This window comes from Marmota flaviventris, chromosome 10 (genome assembly GCF_047511675.1).
Source record: "Marmota flaviventris isolate mMarFla1 chromosome 10, mMarFla1.hap1, whole genome shotgun sequence".
In the NCBI taxonomy this organism is placed as follows: Eukaryota; Metazoa; Chordata; class Mammalia; order Rodentia; family Sciuridae; genus Marmota; species Marmota flaviventris.
Window position 1 is genome coordinate 114,161,687 of NC_092507.1, and position 21,205 is coordinate 114,182,891.

At 44.3% G+C, this 21,205-nt stretch overlaps 2 protein-coding genes across 3 annotated transcripts in view; one reads left to right on the forward strand and one right to left on the reverse strand.

Annotated features, from left to right (window-relative positions):
* Nucleotides 1-1,814: 1,814 nt before the first annotated feature.
* Nucleotides 1,815-17,761, reverse strand: Ncstn (nicastrin). Its single transcript, XM_027950733.2, has 17 exons — nt 17,606-17,761; nt 16,251-16,355; nt 11,967-12,090; nt 11,443-11,564; nt 10,880-11,025; nt 9,733-9,883; nt 9,304-9,413; nt 8,416-8,568; nt 7,715-7,819; nt 7,489-7,566; nt 6,307-6,479; nt 4,654-4,756; nt 4,440-4,535; nt 4,057-4,144; nt 3,646-3,800; nt 3,160-3,372; nt 1,815-2,619 (listed from the first exon to the last, which is right to left on the reverse strand). Exons 1-17 carry the CDS (start codon nt 17,688-17,690, stop codon nt 2,497-2,499), a joined length of 2,130 nt encoding a protein of 709 aa, XP_027806534.2. The 5' UTR covers nt 17,691-17,761; the 3' UTR covers nt 1,815-2,496.
* A 43-nt stretch (nt 17,762-17,804) lies between these two features.
* Nucleotides 17,805-21,205, forward strand: part of Copa (COPI coat complex subunit alpha) — a 44,666-nt gene continuing 41,265 nt past the window's right edge. For both annotated transcript variants that reach the window (XM_071618259.1, XM_027950732.2), the window contains exon 1: nt 17,805-17,956. In XM_071618259.1, coding sequence (XP_071474360.1) covers nt 17,917-17,956 — 40 coding nt within the window. In that variant the 5' untranslated portion in view covers nt 17,805-17,916. The remainder of the gene's footprint in view (nt 17,957-21,205) is intronic.

Sequence of the window (21,205 nt, forward strand, 5' to 3'; positions counted from 1 at the left end):
TTTAGATGAGAAAAAAATCAGCTGGGTGTGGTGGTGCACACCTGTAATTCCAGCTCTTCTGGAGGCTGAAACAGGATTGCAAATTCAAGGTTAGCACGGGCAACTTAGTGAGACTGTCTCAAAATAAAAAATATAAAAAGGAGTGAGATGTATATAGTTTAGTGGTAGAGCACCCCTGGGTTCAATCCCTAGTACTGAGAAAAAAAAAAAAAAAACTCCTAAGATGTGCATTTGGAAGCAGTAACCCAGAAGCTGAAAAGAGAAAAGAATAAAGGCTTTTAATCAAAACAGGCTGAAGAAAACCTGGTAGGAAAGCCTTTGGTGTTAGCGCCCAGGAACGAGGTATCACATAGGTAGAGAGAGGCTGGGTCCTGGGGAGGGGGCGTGTCATTTATTCAATTTATTCATGGGTCAGCAGGAAGAGAAGTGGCAATGAGCAGGAGGAAAGCAAGCTCCCTGAGAAAGGAAAGAGGCTAGAAAATGAAGCATTGAAGAAGGCACAGGGTGAACAAGGCCTAGATGGAAGAGGGAGAAATCGAGAGGTGCATGGCCCCTAAGATGCTCCAGGCAGTCACACAGTCTTCAGGGCACGAGAGACATCTGGTGAGGTGCCAGCATCATGACTGCAGAGAGAATGTGTTTTGGAGCCCAGTAAGTCATCTGGGTGGCTGTGCTCCTCCCTCAGCCCCTGGGCAGAAGGGATCTTCACTGGTTAAAGAGTTAAGAAAGCATGGGAGATAGAAGACAAGCTTGTGTTCAGGGTTCTTTCTTAGGATCTGAGGAGACTGCGTATCAAAGATCCTGTATCTTATACCCTTCTTTCTTACCCACCCTGATTCCTCAATTCTGCCTGAGCCTCTGCTTCCCCGTTCAACCCCCTTCCTGGTACCCAGCCATGTCCTCGCTTCCCGAAGCTGCCAGCAGGATGAGGGAGTTTACTGCTCTGCCCACTGGGAGACCTGTTGGCCGAGGGAGGCATGGAGCCGGCCCAAGCGATGGTGGCAGCTGTGCTCGGCTCCCGCCAGCACCGCATACAGCCTCTCCAACTCCAACTAGGGGGAGCAGCAGGGCGTATTTCCTATCTCAGAACCCCAAACATGCCCCAAACTTGGAAAGAAACCCAGAAAAAAATCACCTCTTCTTAGCAGATTTGAAAAGGTAAATCGCCCAATCAAGGAACTTAAGGGTAATGCTTGAGACCTGTGCAAATGGCCAGTTTTCTATTGCTGTTGGTCTTCAGGCATGAAGGTTGTCAGAAACCTCTTGGCCAGTGACAGGGAGAGAAGGTTGGGCCATGGCTCCCTCCCCCGCTGGTTCCCATTCCCCTTTGGCTGACTCAGTCACCAGCCACAATTTGCTTCCATGAAGACTCAGTGTGTCTCCACAGAGCTGTGGTCCTCTTTCTGAAACATCCCAAACAACTTGTTTTAGTCTACAAAAACCCCACCATCAGCTGTGCGTGGTGGTGCACACCTACCATCTCAACAACCTGGGAGCTAAGGCAGGAAGGAGGATCCCAATTTCAAGACCAGCCCCAGCAACTATTTAACAAGACCCTGTCTCAAAATAAAAAATCAAAAGGGCTGGGGATATGGCTCAGTGGTAGGGCACTCCTGGGTTCAATCCCCAGTACCAAAAAAAAAAAAAAAAAAGTGTCTATTACAAATTGAGAAGAAATCATGCTAACATTGTTCATACAAGAGGGTGCTCCAAGGCCTTCCTCCTTGGGTCTTCTGGAGACCAATGTGGTAGCATGCAGAGTCGCCGACCTCCAGTTCAGGTGGTCTGGGAAGAATAACAGCTGACAGTACATGTTGTGTAGGATTATCTATTTTAATGAAACTCACTATTTATATATTTACAAAAAAAAAGGAAAAAACAAAAATAGATATTACAGCTTAATAAAAAGTACAGCTGAGCACTGTGGGCTGGAAGTGGGATACCCACCTGGCAGCAAGCCCACCCTAACGTGCCATCTGAGGACCTAGGAAGGGCAGTGGGAAGGAGACAGCAGGCTCAGCCCAGAAAACCCCATCCTCCTCCTTGGGGTTCACTGTAGTTTGATCCTGATGTTCAACCTTTCACATTCCCCTTCCTGGTCCAGAAGGTGGTCAGGAGCAGTAGTTGGGAGTGGGGGGTCAGGGCAAGAGAGGGAACCAGGGAGGTACAGGGAAGGCTGGGAAGGGCAGAGTCATCCTGAGGAAGGGTAAATTAGAGTTGGTGACTCTGGAGTTAAACAGAAACAGGAAGGCTCTACTGTAATCCCAGAATCTTGCAGGGAAGGGAAGGAGGAGGTATTGGGGAAGGGGGAGATGAGGAGGGGAGGCCACTTGTTTATTTCTTCCTGTCTCTTCTGGACAGTTCTATTCCTTTACGTTAATCCCAATCTGAGACAGGCCCAGAGAGGTTCCAGTGACAAACTAGTGGTTTGTTCCCAGTGGGACAAATGATGTAGGAAGTGAAATGCAGAGCTGCCAGGGTAAGCTGGAGTTCTCCTTAGTAAGACACAGATCCTGGCTCTCGGGGAACAATGAAAAGGACGTCAGCTTTGGCATTGATGCAGTAGGTGACGATGAGAGAGAAGAGGAGGATGCCGAATCCCACCATCAGGGTGATAAGCTGCAGGTGAGGGAAGGAGAAATGGTTTATCAGAACTCAGTGCAACTATGGATAACTGGGAAGACAGGCTGGCTGAATTCTGGTGCTGGCATCAAGCACCTACTATGGAACAAGCACAGGCAACATCTTCCCAATCTGCACTTAACTTTCCTCATTTGAAGGAAGAAGTATCTCTGTTCTTGCTTCCATCTTGCATTACTTAGATTTTAAGTATCTGGAAGGCAGGACTCATGCCTTTGATTCTTTCCTGGTGCTTATATTAATGATTTACTAATGACACAGGCTCAATATGTTAGACTGACTCATCCCAGCTGTGCCAGATGGGGAACGCCAGGTGGGAGTGGGGGCTATGAGAGAACTTATGGGATACATGGGGCTTTCTCTAATGGTGAAGGAAGAACCGCCTCTCAACAAGACAGATTTACAATAGGTATTTGCCACAAATCTGGGGTAAATGGGAGATGGAAAGGGGTACAAGACAAGAGAAAACAGAAAGAAGTCAAATAGATCTCTGCCATTTCCCTTCTGGTCTCATCTCACCTCAAGCTCTTTGCTGGCAATGAGGAATATCCGGGCATGGATATCTTTCCAGCGGCTCTCAGTCCACGTGGAATATTCAGTGGAGCTCCACTGACTCAGTTCAAAGGCAGGAGATAAGGCCCTGGCCAGTCGAGCCGTGGAACGCACGCACCGGGGGAGCCGATCCGTTTCATTGGAATTCAAAGGGCCCTGAACCCATGAGTACTCATATAGCTGCACAGGAAGATGGGCCACAACACAGGGCTGGGTTGATCCTCCTACTCCCTCCCCATCAGTACCACTCCAACTCACTAACTGGCTGCAGTCCCTTTCCCTTTAAGTAGTCCAATTTTATCCAGGCTACTGCCTCTTCAACACTTAGGTTCACGGGGCTGTGTCCCTCCACCCCTCCCTCCCAATCCCCTGGGTCCATCTGGGCTTAGGAGATCCTCCAACTTTCCCAAGGCAAGGAGTCCCGAGGCACCTCCGACACCCACCACCACTCACATCCTTGTTTTCATTTGGAACTTTACTTGGATCCTGGCACTGCTCTCGGGTGAGGCCGATCACCTTGCCAGTCAAATTTGCCAAGACATACTGCACAACGTAAGTGGTGTTGGTGGGGCTGGAGACGGCGATGTAATGTTGGAGAGGCCCATCGCCTGATGGCAGGCCAAAGGGAAGGGAGGATTTGATGGGTGGAAGATGGGGTGAGGGTAGACAGAAATAAGAAGAGCCCCCAATTGGCAGAAGCCAGAAAAGAAAGTTAAGAGAAGAGGATCCAACAAACAACAGGAGAAAGAAAGAAACAGGGGGGAAAGAAAAAGAGAAAAAAGGGTAAAGATTAAACCCAAATGATGCCTTTTTTTCTATACCTTTCCTCAGCTAAGGGTCTCCCTTCTCATATCAGATGCTTACCCAAGTAGGACCTGAGGTCCTGTCTGAGGATAGACTGGAACCATGAGTTGTTGGCTCTAACCAGGAACCCATACAGCAGGCGAGTGACCTAAGATTAGAACAGAGAAAAGAGGGGGGAAAAAAAACCCTATGACTTGGAGCAAGCTCAGGGAAAGAATTAAAGATCAATCAGGAGCAGGAACCAGACAGGAGCTGGGAGACAGTCGCAGGCCCGCAAGGTGACAGATGAAACCCACCCAAGAGTTCTCTGGGGCATCATCCTTCCTGGCACCAACAGGCATGCTGAACTCTAAAACTTAGGAGGCTAGGCAAGGGACATAAGGATAAGTGTGGCCTGCTGTGTAAACAGAGACAGAAAGAAGTGGGGGCCCATTTGCTCTCACCGTTTGGGGATCAGCCTGAATTGTGTTGCCGAAGTTGGTGCCCCCTGCAAGTTCGTACAGTGCTCGTGCCAGCACCGTGGCCACATTTGCCAGGGCCTGCAGTGGGTGAGGGAAGTGGCTGAACGGCTTACCTCTTCTACCCTCAAGTGGCAACATTTAAACATATTCATTTGCTGTGTTTCCCATGTTTCCACCCAACTTGGGTAAGGGCTACCTTAGCAGTGTCTGTCACAAAGTTCAGGTCCTCTTCAGGGCTCTGCCAGTCAGGATAGCTCACATTGATGTTCTCAGCAGTGTCATAAATGCTCTGGTAGTAGCTGTCAGAAGAGCCAGCATAAGCCTTGGCTATATCAACCAGGGCCTTTCCCCTTTCCTATTTCCTAGTGAGGCATTCACTTTATCTTTCATTATTGAGGAAGGGAGAAAATTAGGATGCATGGTTAAAGAAGGCATGGAGAATGGGGAGGTAGGAGTGAAGGTGAGAGTGGTAAAACACAAAGACAAGGTAAAAAAGGTAAATAAACAGATCTTTTTCGGGGGGAGTGGGGTATCAGGGGCACTCGACTATTGAGCCACATCCCCAGCCCTATTTTTGTACTTTAAATTTAGAGACAGGGTCTCACTGAGTTGCTTAGTGCCTTGCTTTTGCTGAGGCTGGCTTTGAACTTGCAATCTTCCTGCCTCCACCTCCTGAGCCACTGGGATTACAGGCGTGCGCCCTGTTTAAACTGAGATCTTTAACCACAGGAGACTCTCCTAATATCATTTAGGCTAGAGACATAGGAGGATGGCTAAGAAGATTTCCAGATATTTCTGCCACACATCATCAGAGCAATTGTGTGATTTTCCAATAAACATTTCTATTGTCGGTGGCTGGAGTGGAGGGGGGATTAGCAGGTACTAGGATCAGGTATAGCCCAGATATGTATAAACACACTAATATATAACATGGCAAAATAAATAATCACCATGATGGTCCTTGGGAAGCTCCAAGGAATTAGCTTTTAAAAGAGGGCGAGAAGAAGAGAGCTCCCAGCCTTTACCACCAATAAATCCCTGCTCTAGTCAAGCCAGCCACATAATCAAATCCAAAATGTGTTCAAATGATGAACCATACCTTACTCCAAATTGATGCCAAGGAAAGACATGAAGAAGATAGCTGACAACAGAACTGTCACTCTCCTGATTAAATGTGAGAAGGGGCTACTTTGCTAGCTCGGAGAACCTGGGCCAAAGCGTTTTTACTGAGAAACTCGTGTAGCCCCCAAAAGGCTGGTAAGTTAGCAATCAGCCTACAAGAAGTTTCCTGTTATCCCTGGCCTCATGCTAGGGGCAGTTTGAGGATACCCGTAACCAAGAAATAGGAAACAAACAGCATCTCACTTCTTATCTCTGGAGCCCCCTCAGCACAAGGAATCATGTGCACCTACCAATCTGGCATGGACATGTTCTATTTCATAGAGTACTATCTGTGGTGCCCTTGGGCGGGACCCACACAGGGACAGCTCTCTGTTCTCCACCGGAGGAATCCTCCTCCCATCCTTTCCATGCTCTTGTTAGAGATGATGCCCTCTGCTGGCTGCCCTGGGGTACTCAGGCCCCAGGAGAACCTGAAGAAGGAACCATAACAGGAGGATGGCTGCTAGGAAAGGGCAAGGTTGAGGTTGTTTATCTAAGACAGACATCAAGTCAATGAGGGTGCTAGGTCTGATGTGAACAGGACACTGAGCAAAGAACACAAACTGCCTGGAGGTTTGGGAGCAGGTGTTATGGCGGGGGGTGTGGGGGGAGATGGTACCCTTTCTCCCAGACTACAGAAGAGACTCCTGTTCAGAAGGAAGAGGATGTGGGATCAGGTGACTCTTACTGATTATGAAAGGAATGAGAGTGGTCAGCCAGAACAACACCAGAGATGTTTCGAGCTCGAAGAAATCGCTGCAGAGAAGAGGGTGGCAGGGCTTGGGATTGATTCAGCCTTCTGAGGATGATGTCAGGGACGCCAGTACCACTCTTTTCCAGTGTGGTCAGGAGGTCCTCCACCTGAGGAGCAAGGATTACTGATTGAGGGGACGAAGAGATGGGAAGTAGGAGGTCCCCTCTCAGGTCTGGGGCATTCTACATTTTGGGTTCCTTGTGTAGGGAGCTGCTCCATGCTCTCCTAGATCCACAGCCCTTAAACCTTTTGGAACTAAGGCTCTCTGACTTTCTTATAGTTCTTAACTTTTTTTTTTTTTTTTTAACAGTACTAGGGATGGAACACAGGAACATTCTACCTCTGACCCACATTCCAGCTCTTTCTTTTCTTTTCTTTTTGGAGACAGGGTCTCACTAAGTTGCTCGGGCTGGCCTTGAACTTGTGATCATCCTGCTTAGCCTCCCAAGTCACTGTGATTACAGGTGTGTGCCACCATGCCTAGGCTCTGCCAATTTTTTTCCTTACAGTTAGGAAACTGGGGAAGAAAGAAGGTACCTATATTTCCCCATATTTACAGGTAAACCTAGTGTCCTTAGGACTCTGCCTTATCCTCAGTGAATGTTTCACTTATTATTTGTTGTGCAGAATTGGAGGGGGCAAATCGTAAAAAAGTCTCCAAGTGCCACAGGAGGCCAGAGAAGGAATGATATCAAGCCTGGAGTGGCAGGAACAGGACTGCATGGTAAAAAGCAGGTTTAAAGCTGGACCTGCTAGAGAGAAGTGTCTAGAACAAGTAGGGAGGAAAATGGAGGACAATCTGGGTGGGAATGTAACAGAAGCAGGTGGCCTGGTCAACGGGATACACAAGGGGCAAGGAGAGAAGGGAGCTAGTGTTCTACTTGTCCTTAGTGGGCAGTGGTAGTTTGCTAGGCACCAAATGATCAGAGAACTGCCCACTCCAAGAAGCCAACCAGATGTCACTGAGATTGCCATTTTTCCCAGCGAGCCGTACGAGCTGTGTTGTTCATCCTTTAGACACACCCAGGCTAACTTTTTTTCTTAATTTGATTCTCAGGCACCAGGGTTAATGGGGACAGAGCAGAGGCTGGGATGTGGGGTCCATATTTGGGTTACCTGGTTCCGCACAGACTCATTTTTCTGAGACATGGGGTCTGTGTGCATCCAGAGCTCTGCTGAAGTCCTTAAGGCCACCTGGAAGAAGGATGAAGAAGCAACATTTACAGGCAGCCTCCAGTTTTGGCCCACGCCTGAGAGAAAGGAGTCAGAGGAAGGGGAGGGTAGTGTCTGTAGCAAGGACAAAAGAGGAGGAAGGACAGGAGTGAAAGAATGAGATGCACACCTGTCCCAGCTCCACGAATGAGTCAATGTTCTCTAAGTGCACAGGAAACTTGCCCTTCTCCATGTCGTAGACCATTCTTGAGCTACCAATATAGTCAAACGTTTCCTGAGGGTTGGAGATGGGTGGAAAAGGAAAGAAAAAATTAAAAGGGTTAGGGTAGCCTCGAGAAAAGCTAGAATGTCAAAGCTATAGGCAGGAAGGCTCCTCCATCTCCCAGCTATGACCGTCCCTCCCATGTGTGTATCAGAGGACTTCTCAAGTCCAGAAGCGAGAAAACAGCCTTCCCAAGGTCTTTAAAAAACAACAACAACAAAAACATTAGCTGTTAGGAGTCTGCTTCTTGACTCTACTTCTACTAACTCAGCCTCAGCTGCCATTGTCTTATGCCAAGGTCAGGCTGTGGTGCCAGAAGGGACCGGCAGGATGCCACAATGGGGTCCAGACAATAAGAGTAAAAGGAAGCCTCAAATAGATCCTATCAGTGGGAAACTAAAGGGGCTGGTAACACATCAAATTCAGGACACAGAGGCTTCCTAAAATAGAGATCCTCAAAGGAGAGACACAAAGGAACATTCAAAAGCTCTGGGCTGATTAACAGAAGGGTCAAATGCTGAGGCTCTTCTCCCCAACTAATAGTCACTCCCATCTTTGCCGTCTACCTCCTTCCCTGCCACGCCACCCCGGGGGAAAAAAAGCCTCACCCCTTGGAAGAAGACAAACATGACATTGCGGGGCAAGATGGTCACATCCGGTGCCTTTTGCAAAGCTTCAGCTGCAGCCAGCTGAGTGACGAAGGAGGCAACAGCACTTTCAGCCCCTGGAGCCACATTCCAGAAAAAGGAACGGCTGTCCAGCTGAGTTCAGAAGAAGACAAAGGGAGGTACACTTTTAAACTGGAAATGAGGACCAGGCCCAATCCCTTTCCTGAACAACCAAGAGAATATTCATGTGTTGTGGCAATGGACAGAACCCAGTAGTCCCTCGACCCACATCCCTCTCCATTTGAGATTTCCCAATGTAGCAACTCAGAAAGTTGGAAAATGCCCAATAAAGGCTTGAAGACTGACCCCAGGGGAACTCTACCACTGAGCTACATCCTCAGCGCCCCCACCCCCGCTTTTTGTTAAAATTTTTTTAGTTTTAATTGAACACAGTACCTTTATTTATTTTTAAAATATTGTTTTAGTTGTGGATGGTCCTTTATTTTATTTGCTTATTTATATGTGGTGCTGGGAATCAAACGCAGTACCTCACGTGTACAAGGCAAGTGTTCCGCCACTGAGCTACAACTCCAGCCCCATAATACCTTTATTTTATTTATTTGTAAGTGGTGCTGAGGATTAATCCCAGTGCCTCACACATGCTAGGTGAGCATTCTACTGCTGAGCCACAACCCCAGCCCTCTTCAGCCCTTTTCATTATTTATTTTGAGATAGGGTCTTGCTGAATTTCTGTAGCTGGCCTCAAATTTGTGATTCTTCTGCCTTAGCCTCCCATGTTGCTGGAATTACAGGTGTGCGTCACTACACCAGGCCCTGCCACTCTTTCTGTGTCAGCCCTGCTCGTGCTGATCAGAGGCCAACACTTACCCGGGTAGCAGCAACCACAACCCTGTCATCAGGATCTAAGGCCCCAGATGTATTTATAGGCTTAAGCATGCTCCAGACGTTGTAGTCAGACAGGGGGTCACAGACGATTTCTGAGCAAGACACAAACACCGTGAGATCAATTGGACTAAGGGAGACAGGAGCTATAAAGAAGATCTGTAAGACCTTTCTGACCAGAGCCCTGTGGACTCTGTGGATTATTATCTCTGTCTCCAACTATTCCAGGTTAGCTTCTTTGCTGTCTTCTCCTTTAGGTACAAGCTGCCTAAAATGTTCAAATTGTTGCTGCTTCTCCTACCCAGCACTTGCTGCCTGTGCCTACTCTTCCCTGCTGTGGTCTTGCCAACATTCCCAGGGCAGGCCCTTGTGCCCCCACTGCAGTACACCCAACAGAACTTGGACCTGCTTTACCTGGGTTGATACTAAAGGTGCTCTGGATGAAGCTGCGCCGCATGCACGTGGCAGTGCTGATAACAGCGTGCATGTGTGAGAAGAGCTGCATGGCACACAGTGGGAAGGTTGGTGCCGAGCCATTCTGACCCAGGTTGTGATCCTGATAGCACTGGAAGGACAGATGGACCCAATTCAGCATCTGTGGAATCCCTCCCTAACTTCCCAGCTTCATCCTTAAGTCACTCCCTTTTGGGAGACATCTGTCCCTGAGCTATAGGTGTCCTGGTACAACCATAGGATCTATAGATAAAGAAAAAAAACTCCTTAATAGATGCAAAGTGACACAGATTCAATGACCTCAATAGAGCAGATGAACTTATCCCATCCTAAGTGGCCTGGCCCAATCTGGAGCTTCAGCTACTATTCTGTGTGTAGGGGTGTGTGTGCACGTGTCAGAGGGTACTGAGGTCTGAGTCTAGGGGCACTTTACCATTGAGCTATATCCCCAGCCCTTTTTATTCTGAGATAGCATCTTACTAAGTTGCTGAGGGTCTTACTAAATTGCAGAGTCTGGTCTTAAACTTGTGATCCTCCTGCCTCAGCCTCCTAAGTAGCTGGGATTACAGGCATACACTGCTGTGCCTGGCTATTCAGCTAGTTTGTTTTGTTTTGTTTTGGTAACAGGGATTGAACCTAGGGGGTTAACCACTGAGCCACACCCCCAGCCCTTTTTATATTTTATTTAGAGATAGGGTCTCACTAAGTTGCTTAGGGCCTCACTAAATTGCTGAGACTGGCTTTAAACTCATGATCCTCCTGCCTCAGCCTCCCAAGTCACTGGGGTTACAAGTGTGAACCCAGCTCTCACTGGGGTTACAATGTGAACCCAGCTCATCTGGTACTTAATTAGGGCCCCATATCATATTATTCTTTCAAATATTCTTTATATATATTTTTTTAGTCTAAAAGTTGTTAATGCTGTGATATCAGAGAGGAGAGAAATAGAAGAGAAAAATATAAGGAAAATAAACTTCTTGGTTCTTGTTTGTAGCAACTGTTTTTCAAAGTGTATACCAATATTAAAATTAACCTCCATCTAAAGAGAAGAGCCTGAAAAATAATCCTCTTTCTCATTAGAATTGCTAGGAGCTGGTATAGTCTTTACCTGCTTGATGACCTTGGTTTCATTTTCGTCTTCAAGAAGAAAGATAGGAAAACTAAAGTCTTCATAAGCCAAGCCATTGCCCAGACTGTTCCATAGCACTTCTTTGCAATGGGCAAACTCTGACCCATAGGAGTTGGAGTAAATGCCTGAAGGGAGGAAGAGGGGTTGGGAGAAATGGGGGTTTAGAACCAGGTTAGGGAGGAGGGTTAGGACATCAGAGTTGAGATTAAGAGTTCAAAAAGAGGCAGCAACTCACATAAACAACAAATCTATCACTGCCCACACTAAAATAGACACACTGGTATCAGGGGACCTTAGGCTGACAGATGAGGGATCTAAGCATGTGACAAGAAAGGGTGATGGAAGGTAAGTGGACGTAGGGGAAGGAGGAGAGGGAAGGGATGAGTGGCAAAGACAAAGAAACACTATTTTCCATTTGGGAGTCAGATGCTCATGATGCACACAGATGGAGACCAGATACCCTCTCCTGGTGCTGCCACAGACACTTGAGACTGAAGCAACAATGAGCCTTGGATGACAGTGGGCTCTCCTGAGGCTCTTACCAAACCCATCATTCGGGCACTGCACACTAGGAGAGAAGTCTGGGGTGGGACTGGGCTTGGCCAAGGTCACTGCAAGACCAGCAATTCGGCTGGTTCTCCCCTTCAGTTTCTCCATTACATCCCTGGAATAGAGAAGAAATGCCACGAGAGGAAACAGGAAGGTAGCAGACATTCTAGTACCCTAGTCCTTGGGATGGAAATGAATGGAGAACAAAGGAATCAAAACCCTTAACCGCTTCTTCCCTTTTTGGCCTTGAATTTCTCAGTCTAGACTATGGCCCAATCTGATTTTCGGGACTAATCTCACCTACCTTGGGCAATTCTCTCTCTCTGAAATCCTTACCCACTAGAGTGCTATTTTAAGGTCACCAGGATGATTCCCTTTGCTAGTACCTCTTCCCTTCTGAAGACCAACTCTGCCCCTTCCCCAACCAGGTCAGGGAAACCTCACAAATATGAGGACTGTTTACTGTTCTTTTTCTTTCTCTGGATCTATTTTCCCAGTAGTCATATCCAGTTCTTACCTGGTAAAGAGCTTTCCCTCTAGCAGAACCATGTAAGGGGGGTTAGGGCCATCTGTCAACACCCACTGCAGGTCCTCTTCTTTCTCTACTACATGGATAACCCCTGTGTCTCCACTAATTGAAGCTGCCAGGAGAGAACGGATAGAATTAAAATTCACACATTTGACCATTCCGACTTTACCTTACTGATTTTGCAGATCTTTTAACCCTAAAGATATTAAAAACATGTTTGAGTGAATATAGCCACTTCTGGACTTCAATTGAAGAACTGAATTGCTCCAGGTTCATCTGAAGGAAGGAATGGAAGACAAAAAAGCCCAAAAGGCCTCACTAGCAGTCTTATTTATTAAACAGAAAGACTCTGTGATCATTTTTTGCTTAATTCCAACAACCTCACTTAGCCATATACATAAGATTCTGGAACAGCAGACATTCAAGTTTTTAAATGTGTCTCCAGGAAATGCCAGATTCTAGATCTGTAGCTCAGACTTCTGGTTTTGAAGGATTTTTTTCCCCATTTGGAAAAAAAATTTCCCCATGGTGTTTTACCACTGAGCTACATCCTTAATTTTATTTTTAGACAGGGTCTAGATAATTGCTGAGGGTCTTGCTAAATTGCTGAGGCTGGCCTTGAACTTACGATTCTCCTCCCTCAACCTTCCAATTTGCTGACATTACAGGCGTAAACGACCACATCTGGCTTTTTTCTTTTTCCTGGTGGTGCTGAGAATCAAACTCAGGCCTCATGCACAGTACACAAGCATTCTATCACTGAGCTACACCCCTAGTCCAGATCTCTAGCTCTGAATCTTTCTTTGTGAAAATGTGTAGATTTTGGCTGCAGTAGCCTTCCTGGATCACCATTTCCTTGCTACTATTTTGGAGATGACTTTTACTTGCTCCCGGCCAGTTTTAAGTGAGGTTTTTGTTTCTGGGTAGTGATTATTGAACCCAAGGGTGCTTGAACTCACTTCCCCACTGCTAGAGACAGGGTCTCACTGAGTTGCTTAGGGACTCCCTAAGTTGCTGAGGCTGGCTTTGAACTTGTGATCCTCCTGCCTCAGCCTCCCAAGCTGCTGGGATTATATTAGGTGAGATTAATTAAGAACTCTGAGGTCTCTAGAATAGAACTTCTCAATTAATAGGTCTTGAATGGATTAGAAATGTGCCGATATTGAGCTAGGTGTGGTGATGCATGCCTGTAATCCCAGCAAGTTCAAACCCTGGTATCAAAAAAAATTTTTTATAAATGTGCTGATATTGATTGGCTTCCTTCCTGGGAATCCAGGGTTTCCAAAGTCCCTAGGCTGGTCACCTATAGCCAAAAGCTAACTGTTTACTCCAGGATGTTCTACACATATAGACAAATGAGGCCACACCAATAACATTTCTGTGCATCTCATGATGTGACAAATATTGGGAAGCACTGCTCCAGAGGAAGGATGGTCCACAGTCCAGAATGTAGAATTATGGAATTCTTCATAATTCAAGGCACTTGGAAATACCCCTCAAATCTCTAGGGATCCATGTAGAGACATCCTAGGGTCTCCCTGTCAGTCTTCTCCCCCACTGAAGTTGAATGTGTTATTCATAAATTATTTGCAGTAGTTCTTAGCTCTGACTGTATAACAGAATCATTTTGGAAGTTCTGTTTTTTCTTTTTTGTTTTGGCAGTGCTAGGGACTAATCCCAGGGCCTCATGCATGCTGAGTAAGCACACAGTCTACCAATGAGCAATATAACTCAATTCCTGGGGTTTTAAAAAATATAGATGCTTACCTCAGATCTTCTAAATTAAAATTGCTAATGGTAAGGCCCAGATACATGTATTTTTCAAAACATAACACATGTAGTTCTTTATTATTCACAGCCCAGCATGAGAACTATGCTTCCAGACAAAGGTACAAAAATACTTACTAGCACTTGATAGGAGGCAAAAACTATAAGCACTTCCCCAATGCTACCAAAGCAGGATTTTTCTCCCATGAGATCTGACAAAATCTAAACATGAAGGCAGAGTCCCCAGAATTCAACTATGGCTTATATATAATAAATATGTAACAAGTTCATGTTAATGGTGATAATAGTAAAATAGGGAGGAATATAAGAGTTTGGAACCACTTCAATTAGTATTCAGATACCAATGGAAGTTCTAAGTAAAACAAAACTAAAATCAAAACAAATAAACAAAAATAGTTCTTGCCATAGCACTTAAAACATGGGAGAAGGAAAAGCTGGTATAAATTTAAAAATATGTAACTTCAGATCCAGGGAAGACAGGAAGGAGAAGAGCCATAATACTGGACTAAAGAAACCTAGAGTCTAATCTGGGCTCCAGCTATGTAGTCTTAAGTAACTTGCTTACTCTCTCTGGACCTTCAGCAAGGAACAACTTTTCTACCCCTACTCATCTCACAAAGTGGGGATAGAGGAGGGGAGGGAAGGAAAGAAACTTACACATAGCTTCCTTTGAGTGCTTTAAGGATCCAATAGAAGCAGGTCATAATAACCAGAAAATAAAATCTGGATCTCACTTTTTCTCCTTAGTTTTATTATGCTAGCAAAGCTAATTAAAGAAGGAATAGCCTGCTAAGAATGCACAGACACTGTGAAATAAGACTTAGAAATAACTAGGTTGAAAAGGAAACAAGAGCTTAATGAGGAAGTGGCCAGAGTCCAGCCTCTCCCTTTGTTTCGGTGTCGGTGTCAGTCCTGGTCCTTACCTTTGCCTCTAGAGGCTACTGCTATGCTTCCCACAGAGCTGCTTGAAGAACATGCAGAACGACTCACTTCCAAAGGAGATTTCTTAGCATCCAACTCCAGGACAATGAGGTCCTGGCCCTTTGCACTTACAATGGAGGTTCTAGCAACTTCATCAGTCTGATCCCAGCCCATTATGAACCTGACTGTCTTTCATCCACAAACTCAGTTTAGAAACTAGATCCAACAAAAACTTTATTTGGGACTCTTTGGAACCAATCAACCCATTCTCAGAATTTCCTGTAGCAGGGTCATGGTACAATTAACTGTGTTTAAGTTTAGCTCAGGGAAGGACAGGTAGAAAAATATAACTGCCTCCCTGAACAAGTCCCTTTCTTCCTAGTACTGTTTCCTTTTACCAAATTGGAAGGTTTCAGGCAATCACACGGCACTGTTGAGAACATGCTATTTATTAAGCATCATCAATAAGCATCTACAAGACTGCTTGACTTTCAGTTTTGTGCAAGACAGAAATAAACTGAAATTCAGAGGTAAGCAATTTGATGTTGAAGAAACAAAGATCAGACCATAAGCTTCTTGCCAACCTGCTAAACTATATTGTTTTAAAAAAATTTTTTAGTTGTAGATGGACACAATACCCATATTTATTTATTTTTTCTATGGTACTGAGAATTGAACCCAGTGCATCACAAGTGCTGGGAGAGTACTCCACCACTGAGCCACAACCCAGCCCCTGCAAAATTACATTCCAACAGAGCTACTGAAAGACCAAAATCTATAGTGGCTCAAGCAGCAGATAAAGGGATTCAGCCTTTGGAACATAACTTTGTTTCCTTGTGATTTTTACAGCTTTTAGAACTATGGTGTCATAATTTAGAACACATTTACAAAGAAGAAAGATAAATTTGAATGCTAGGGCTGGGAATGTAGCTCAGTGGTAGAACACTTGCCTAGCACACATGAGGTGCTGGGTTTAATTCCAGAAACACCAACAACAAAAAATCCAAATGCTTCACTAATTCCACTTACAACTATTTGGCATTTTCAGTGCTTTCTCTTCAGCTAGTTCACTGAATTTCAGAAGCCCATTTTGGTTTCAAAATGATCATTCAGAGTACATATAATGAATGAACGCCATACAATATGAAATTTCTTTCTCCTTAGAAAACAGTACAATGTACCATGTGTGGGGGCACATGTCTGTAATGCCAGTAACTCAGGAGGCTGAGACAGGAGGACTGTAAATCTGAGGCAACTTAGCAAGACCTTGTCTAATTAGTCAATTTCTCTAAATCTCAGTTTTATCATTTGTAAAATGGCAATAACAGGGTTTGTGGAGGTTAAATGAGACGCATGTGTAAAATGCTTGGCATGTAGCACTTACTGAATTTTAGCTCTTATTAACCATCTTGTCTGGTCTGACAGATGGCTCTCTATCATCTTCTTCTCACATAATCTAATCCGAGTACCAAGACTCTTAAGCATGACATGGATCTTTCTTAGTATCCAGGGCACAAACTGGAATATCAGTGACCACAAACACAAATCCCAATCTCAACTCACATTGGCAGCCAATCTGATGAGTGGCATTGAGCAGACGGACACAGGGAGCTGTTTTATTTAAGGGGATGTAGATCTTCCTTTCCACTGAATTTCCCTTGCATAAACCTGATTAAAAGATAAAATGATTTTTAAAAAGTGTTAGAAGAAATCAAGAGAACTAGAACTACACTCTATCATGTCATTAGCTTGATTTGTGACTTGGATAAATCATTCAATATCATACTTTCAAAAAATGGGACTAATGCCCATTCTTTTCAATACTTAGGAACATTGATGGAACAGATAAATGCTCAGTCAAGTACCTGCTGTGTACCTTAGAAGGTTCTTACAAATTTTGTAAAGAAAAATTGACAGTGAAGGCTAAAGAAATTTGATCTGTCAAAGGAAAGGTGTTTGACATTAGACGTGTCAGCTTCTGGTTTCATGGGTGACTTCTTTTCTGCTTTTCTATACTGTATTTATATTACTAACTAGTGAATAAAAGAGTGCTGGTCTAAGAATGCAAATTATGAACAACCAAGAAAACAGAAACACCTTTCTGAGATTTTTCCCAGGAGTCTGAACAAAACTGGGAGAAATCTTATGCTACACACCTGTTCAGTTAATCTAACACCAGTAGGTCATTTGTGTGTTCCTACAGTGTGGGGCAGCTACAGTTTCTTCTTTGGGAATCTTTAAATCTACGTGAATTTCTGCAAAGGAACAATCATGATTTTACACAGGCAGGTCTGTATTTGAGGGCTCAACCAAGTTGAAAGTCATATTCCAGAAAATAAATGCATGTACGCTAACATTTATGCAAATTATAAAACATAAATGTCCTTAAATCATTACTTCACGGTCCTAAAAGTTAAGAGTATCCATTACCTTCCTTAGTTTCTCTTTACTGATGAGAAGAAACTGAGGCAAGACACAGGGACACAAGTTTATGGTGGAATCCACATAGGAAGAAATGAGAGCTGTGTACCTTTTAAGTGCCTTACAATACCCAAGAAGAAGGCTCTTTTGGTCTCACAAAGTCTAAAGGCTGGGAAGGAAACTGAACTTTCAAACCTGTCCCTTTGGCTGGAGCTGTGGGGGAAATAAGGCATCGGGACGAAGTGAGAGACAAGTAGACTGAAAACCCAGGAAGAGGCCTGGAAAAGGGAATGAAGCGACACAACGTGCCTCAAGTGACAGGGATGAAGGTCCTAGTAAAGAGGGAACTTGTGTTGCGGGAACGAAAGAGAAAGAGGATTTACAGAGTGGGGGGACAGAGGGGCAGCCGGGACCAAAAGGGAAACCCCGCACTTGTGGTTGGGTGGAACAGGAGGGTTACCCTTAGAAAGCCAAGTTCACGAGCGGGGACACCTCACCTGGCAGTAGAACGGAGAAAGACAGAAGGCGAAAAAGAGTCAGGCTTCCCAGGTCAACCCCAGAGTGGCCCCCAGCCGTGGCCATCTTGTTTATCAGCTGAGCGGAAGCCTCGGCGTCCCTTCAATCGAGTAGCGGCCTGTCTAGGCAGCCACTTGCACCGTCTCTGTGGTCCGGAGTTCTAGAGACCGGAAGTTCGTGTCTTGTGGGGCTTCCGGGAGCTGAGGAGGAGGGAGCTGACGTGGAGCCGTCCGAAGGGCAGCAGGGAGTGGAGGTTCCCAGGAATCAGGCGTAGTGGTCGGAGGCCTGAAGGATGCTAACCAAATTCGAGACCAAGAGCGCGCGGGTCAAAGGTAGTAGAAAAGTAAAGGGGGAACAAAGAGGAGGGATGTCGCGGGCGGCGCCGCCACGGGAAAAAGAGAAAATGGGTGGACTTGCAGGCCGAATTGGGCCTACCGGGCGAACCCCGGGGAGGACAGGAGGAGAAGTTGGTTCTGGCGGGCGGCTTTGCAGTCTTCTCTACTTTGTGCGTTCCGGGGCTCTGATTTACCTATGAATGGTTCCCTCACCTCAGCGGATGCCTTATTACCCACTCTCTATTCTTTCTCTTCCCCTTCTCTCCTGGGGGCTGTGCTCCCTACTTGTTCTGCTCCCAAGGCTCTGTGACCCGATGGCCCTTTGATGACCGAATTATACCGGGAGGCCCAGGGAACTGACCTCTGTCACAGTAGCTTTTTCGAAGATGAGTACTCGGTTACTTCACGTCGGAGGCTTGTCTGCGCCATCTCAACATCATGTACTTCGATTGAACTTCATTGCCTAGTTGGAAATAGGGCATTACGGCCCGTAAGCCCCAATAAAGTCTGCGATTAAGAGGGTTGCTAGATAAAAGACATTAGATTGGAATTTCGGATAAATAGCCCCCCCAAAAAATCTCTTTGGAGGGCAAATGATTGAGATCACAGTTGTGTCTTAGACTGTCAAAATGAGAAAAGCAGAGAGTAAGGTCTAATGAGAACTGGGACTGTATATCTGGAATATTTAGAAAGATGCAGCATAGCAGAGTGATTAGGAACTTGTTCTTTGGAGTCAAGTGGGCTTACTTTGAAATAGTGAAACATCCACTAACAAGCCATATGACCTTAGGCCACTTATTTAACACCTCTAATCCCTTGCTTTCTCATCTTTAAAACGAGGGTAATTAATACTCTCTTCTAGAGAAAACTAAAATGAGAAGAATATGGAAAATTTTTTATTGTAGTGCCTGGCTACACTCAGAGGCTAAAAAAAGATAATTAATATGAGAATATATTTTGACCAGTTTCTGGGTTTCATGAGAATCTTGATCTTGAAGGGTACCATTAAGAATTTCTAGGAGGCTGGGGATATGGCTCAAGTAGTAGCAAGCTTGCCTAGAATGCGTGAGGCACTGCATTCGATCCTCAGCACCACTAAAAATAAAAATAAAGATATTGTGTCCACCTAAAGCTAATAAATAAATAATTTCTAGGCTGGGCACAGATGACTTGGAAGGCTGAGGCAGGAGGATCATAAGTTGGAGGTCAGCCTCAACAACTTAGCAAGTCCCTTTCTCAAAAAGGGCTAGGGATGGAGCTCAATGGTAAAGTGCCTTTGGGTTCAATCCTGAGTATTAAAAAACAAACAAATAAAGGAAAAACAAAAAAGGATTTTTGAGACCACCTGAGGCAGGAAGATCACAAATTGCAGGCCAGTCTGGAAAACTTGGTGAAACTGTCTCAAAATAAATAATAAGTAATAATAAAGAGCAGCAAATGTATCTCAGTGATGGAGCAACCTCAGGTTTAGTTCCTATTGCTGTCACCTGTCCCCAAATGAGTGAATTCTGGGGTCTGAATGGTTAAAACGGATCTTTATTGTCTTTTAAAAACTCTTTTAATTTCTTGTTAGGCAGTAAAAATGAAAAAAGATGTCAAAGAATTTGAGGGTCCATACCCATTTAGAATGTTACCATATATCATAAAGACAAAATAATGAACAATCTACTCTAAAAATAGATGATTTTGAAGAAGAAATACAAAATATTCCATAATTAATGAAAATAGCTTGACCTCAGTTAGTAATTAAAGAAATGCAAAAAAAAAAAAAAAAAAAAACAATCAAAAAGTGAGATAACATTTAGGGATGTACCTTAGATTTGTAAAACAACAAAAAATTGATAATATCCTGTGTTAGCCAACATGTGCAAAATGGGTGCCTTTGTATTCTTGATGAGACTGTACATTAATAGTGTCTTTGTAATTAAACAGTGTCTACCAAAATGTTAGATGCACATGCTCTCTTCCTGAGCCATCCCAGTTTCAGGTCATTAGCCTAAAGTAGTACTAATGCAAATAGCCTAGATTATGTGTAGAAGTATTTTTTTAAAAAATTTTTTTGTGGTTGTATGAATATAATACCTTTATTTTATTTGTTTATTTATATGTGGTGCTCAGGATTAAACCCAGTACCTAACACGTGCTAGGCAAGTGCTCTGCCACTGAGCTACACCATAGCCCTAGAAGTATTTTTAATAGGCCCTTCTGAGAGCCAAAAATTGGGGGAATTTTTTTTTTTTTTTTTTTTGGGTAATACAGGGAGATTGAGTTAAGGTCCTTACACATGCTAGATAAGCACTCTACCACTGAACTACATTCCCACCCCTTTTTTTATTTTTATTTAGAGACAGGGTCTTGCCAAGTTGCCAAAGCTGGCCTCATACTTGTGATCCTCCTGCCTCAGCCTCCCCATAGTTGTGGGGGCACATTTTAAATATCTTCTCAGAATAATTTAAAAATGTGGTTTATATGTACTTAAATGTAAATAGATCTGTATCATATATTTAAGTGAGAAAAAGCTTGCAAAACACTATTATAATATGATCCTTGTTTTCATAAAATAATAAAGCTTATGTTTATACATAACTACATTAAAAATCTGAAAGGATGTACTCAAAACTGTTAACACTTGTGACCTCTGAGGACTTCCATTTATAGTCACAATGGAATTGCAAAGACCAGATTTATCTTCGTACTAAAATACGCACAACTGAACAAAATGTATGAAACAAAGGTTTTTAGATACTGTACAACAGGCAATGCAAGAAAGTGGTTCTTGAGAGAAGGGAAGTAATCAAGGTGAATTCTGGATTGTTTCAGTTTATGCCTAGAGTTTCCAGGCTGCAGAGAAAGGAGGAGGAAGAACACTGTGAAACTCCCTGAGGAGACAGTTTAAAATATGAGGAAGCAAATATGGCTAAAATTTGCTGGGCAGAATATTAAGAGGGAGCTGCACAGAGAGAACACTAGAGATCTGCAAGTGGTTCCATTAGGCCTTTTTCTGAGTACTGATCTGCACTTGTAAATGAGAGAACTATCCAAAACTTAGAAAAGAACTGTTGAAATGAAGGTAGAGCAACCCCTGGAGCTCACACAGGGCTGGGAATAGTTTGTGTTCCTTCGAGCCAGAATGCAAAGGCTTCCTGATATTACAGAGTATTTATTATATAGAGTCATCAGATGGGTATTACCTTAATGTGTTTCCAAATTAGAGCCTAGATTAAAGACTGCTATGGACTTACTGTA

Excerpts from the sequence above, each read along its gene's own strand:
- Ncstn (XM_027950733.2), bottom strand. The coding sequence starts at position 17,690 with ATGGCCACGGCTGGGGGCCACTCTGGGGTTGACCTGGGAAGCCTGACT. Across the intron at positions 9,884-10,879 it reads AAACCAAGGTCATCAAGCAG|TGCTATCAGGATCACAACCT; the intron begins GTAAAGACTATA and ends CTGTCCTTCCAG. Across the intron at positions 4,536-4,653 it reads TTGTGACAGACACTGCTAAG|GCCCTGGCAAATGTGGCCAC; the intron begins GTAGCCCTTACC and ends CACCCACTGCAG.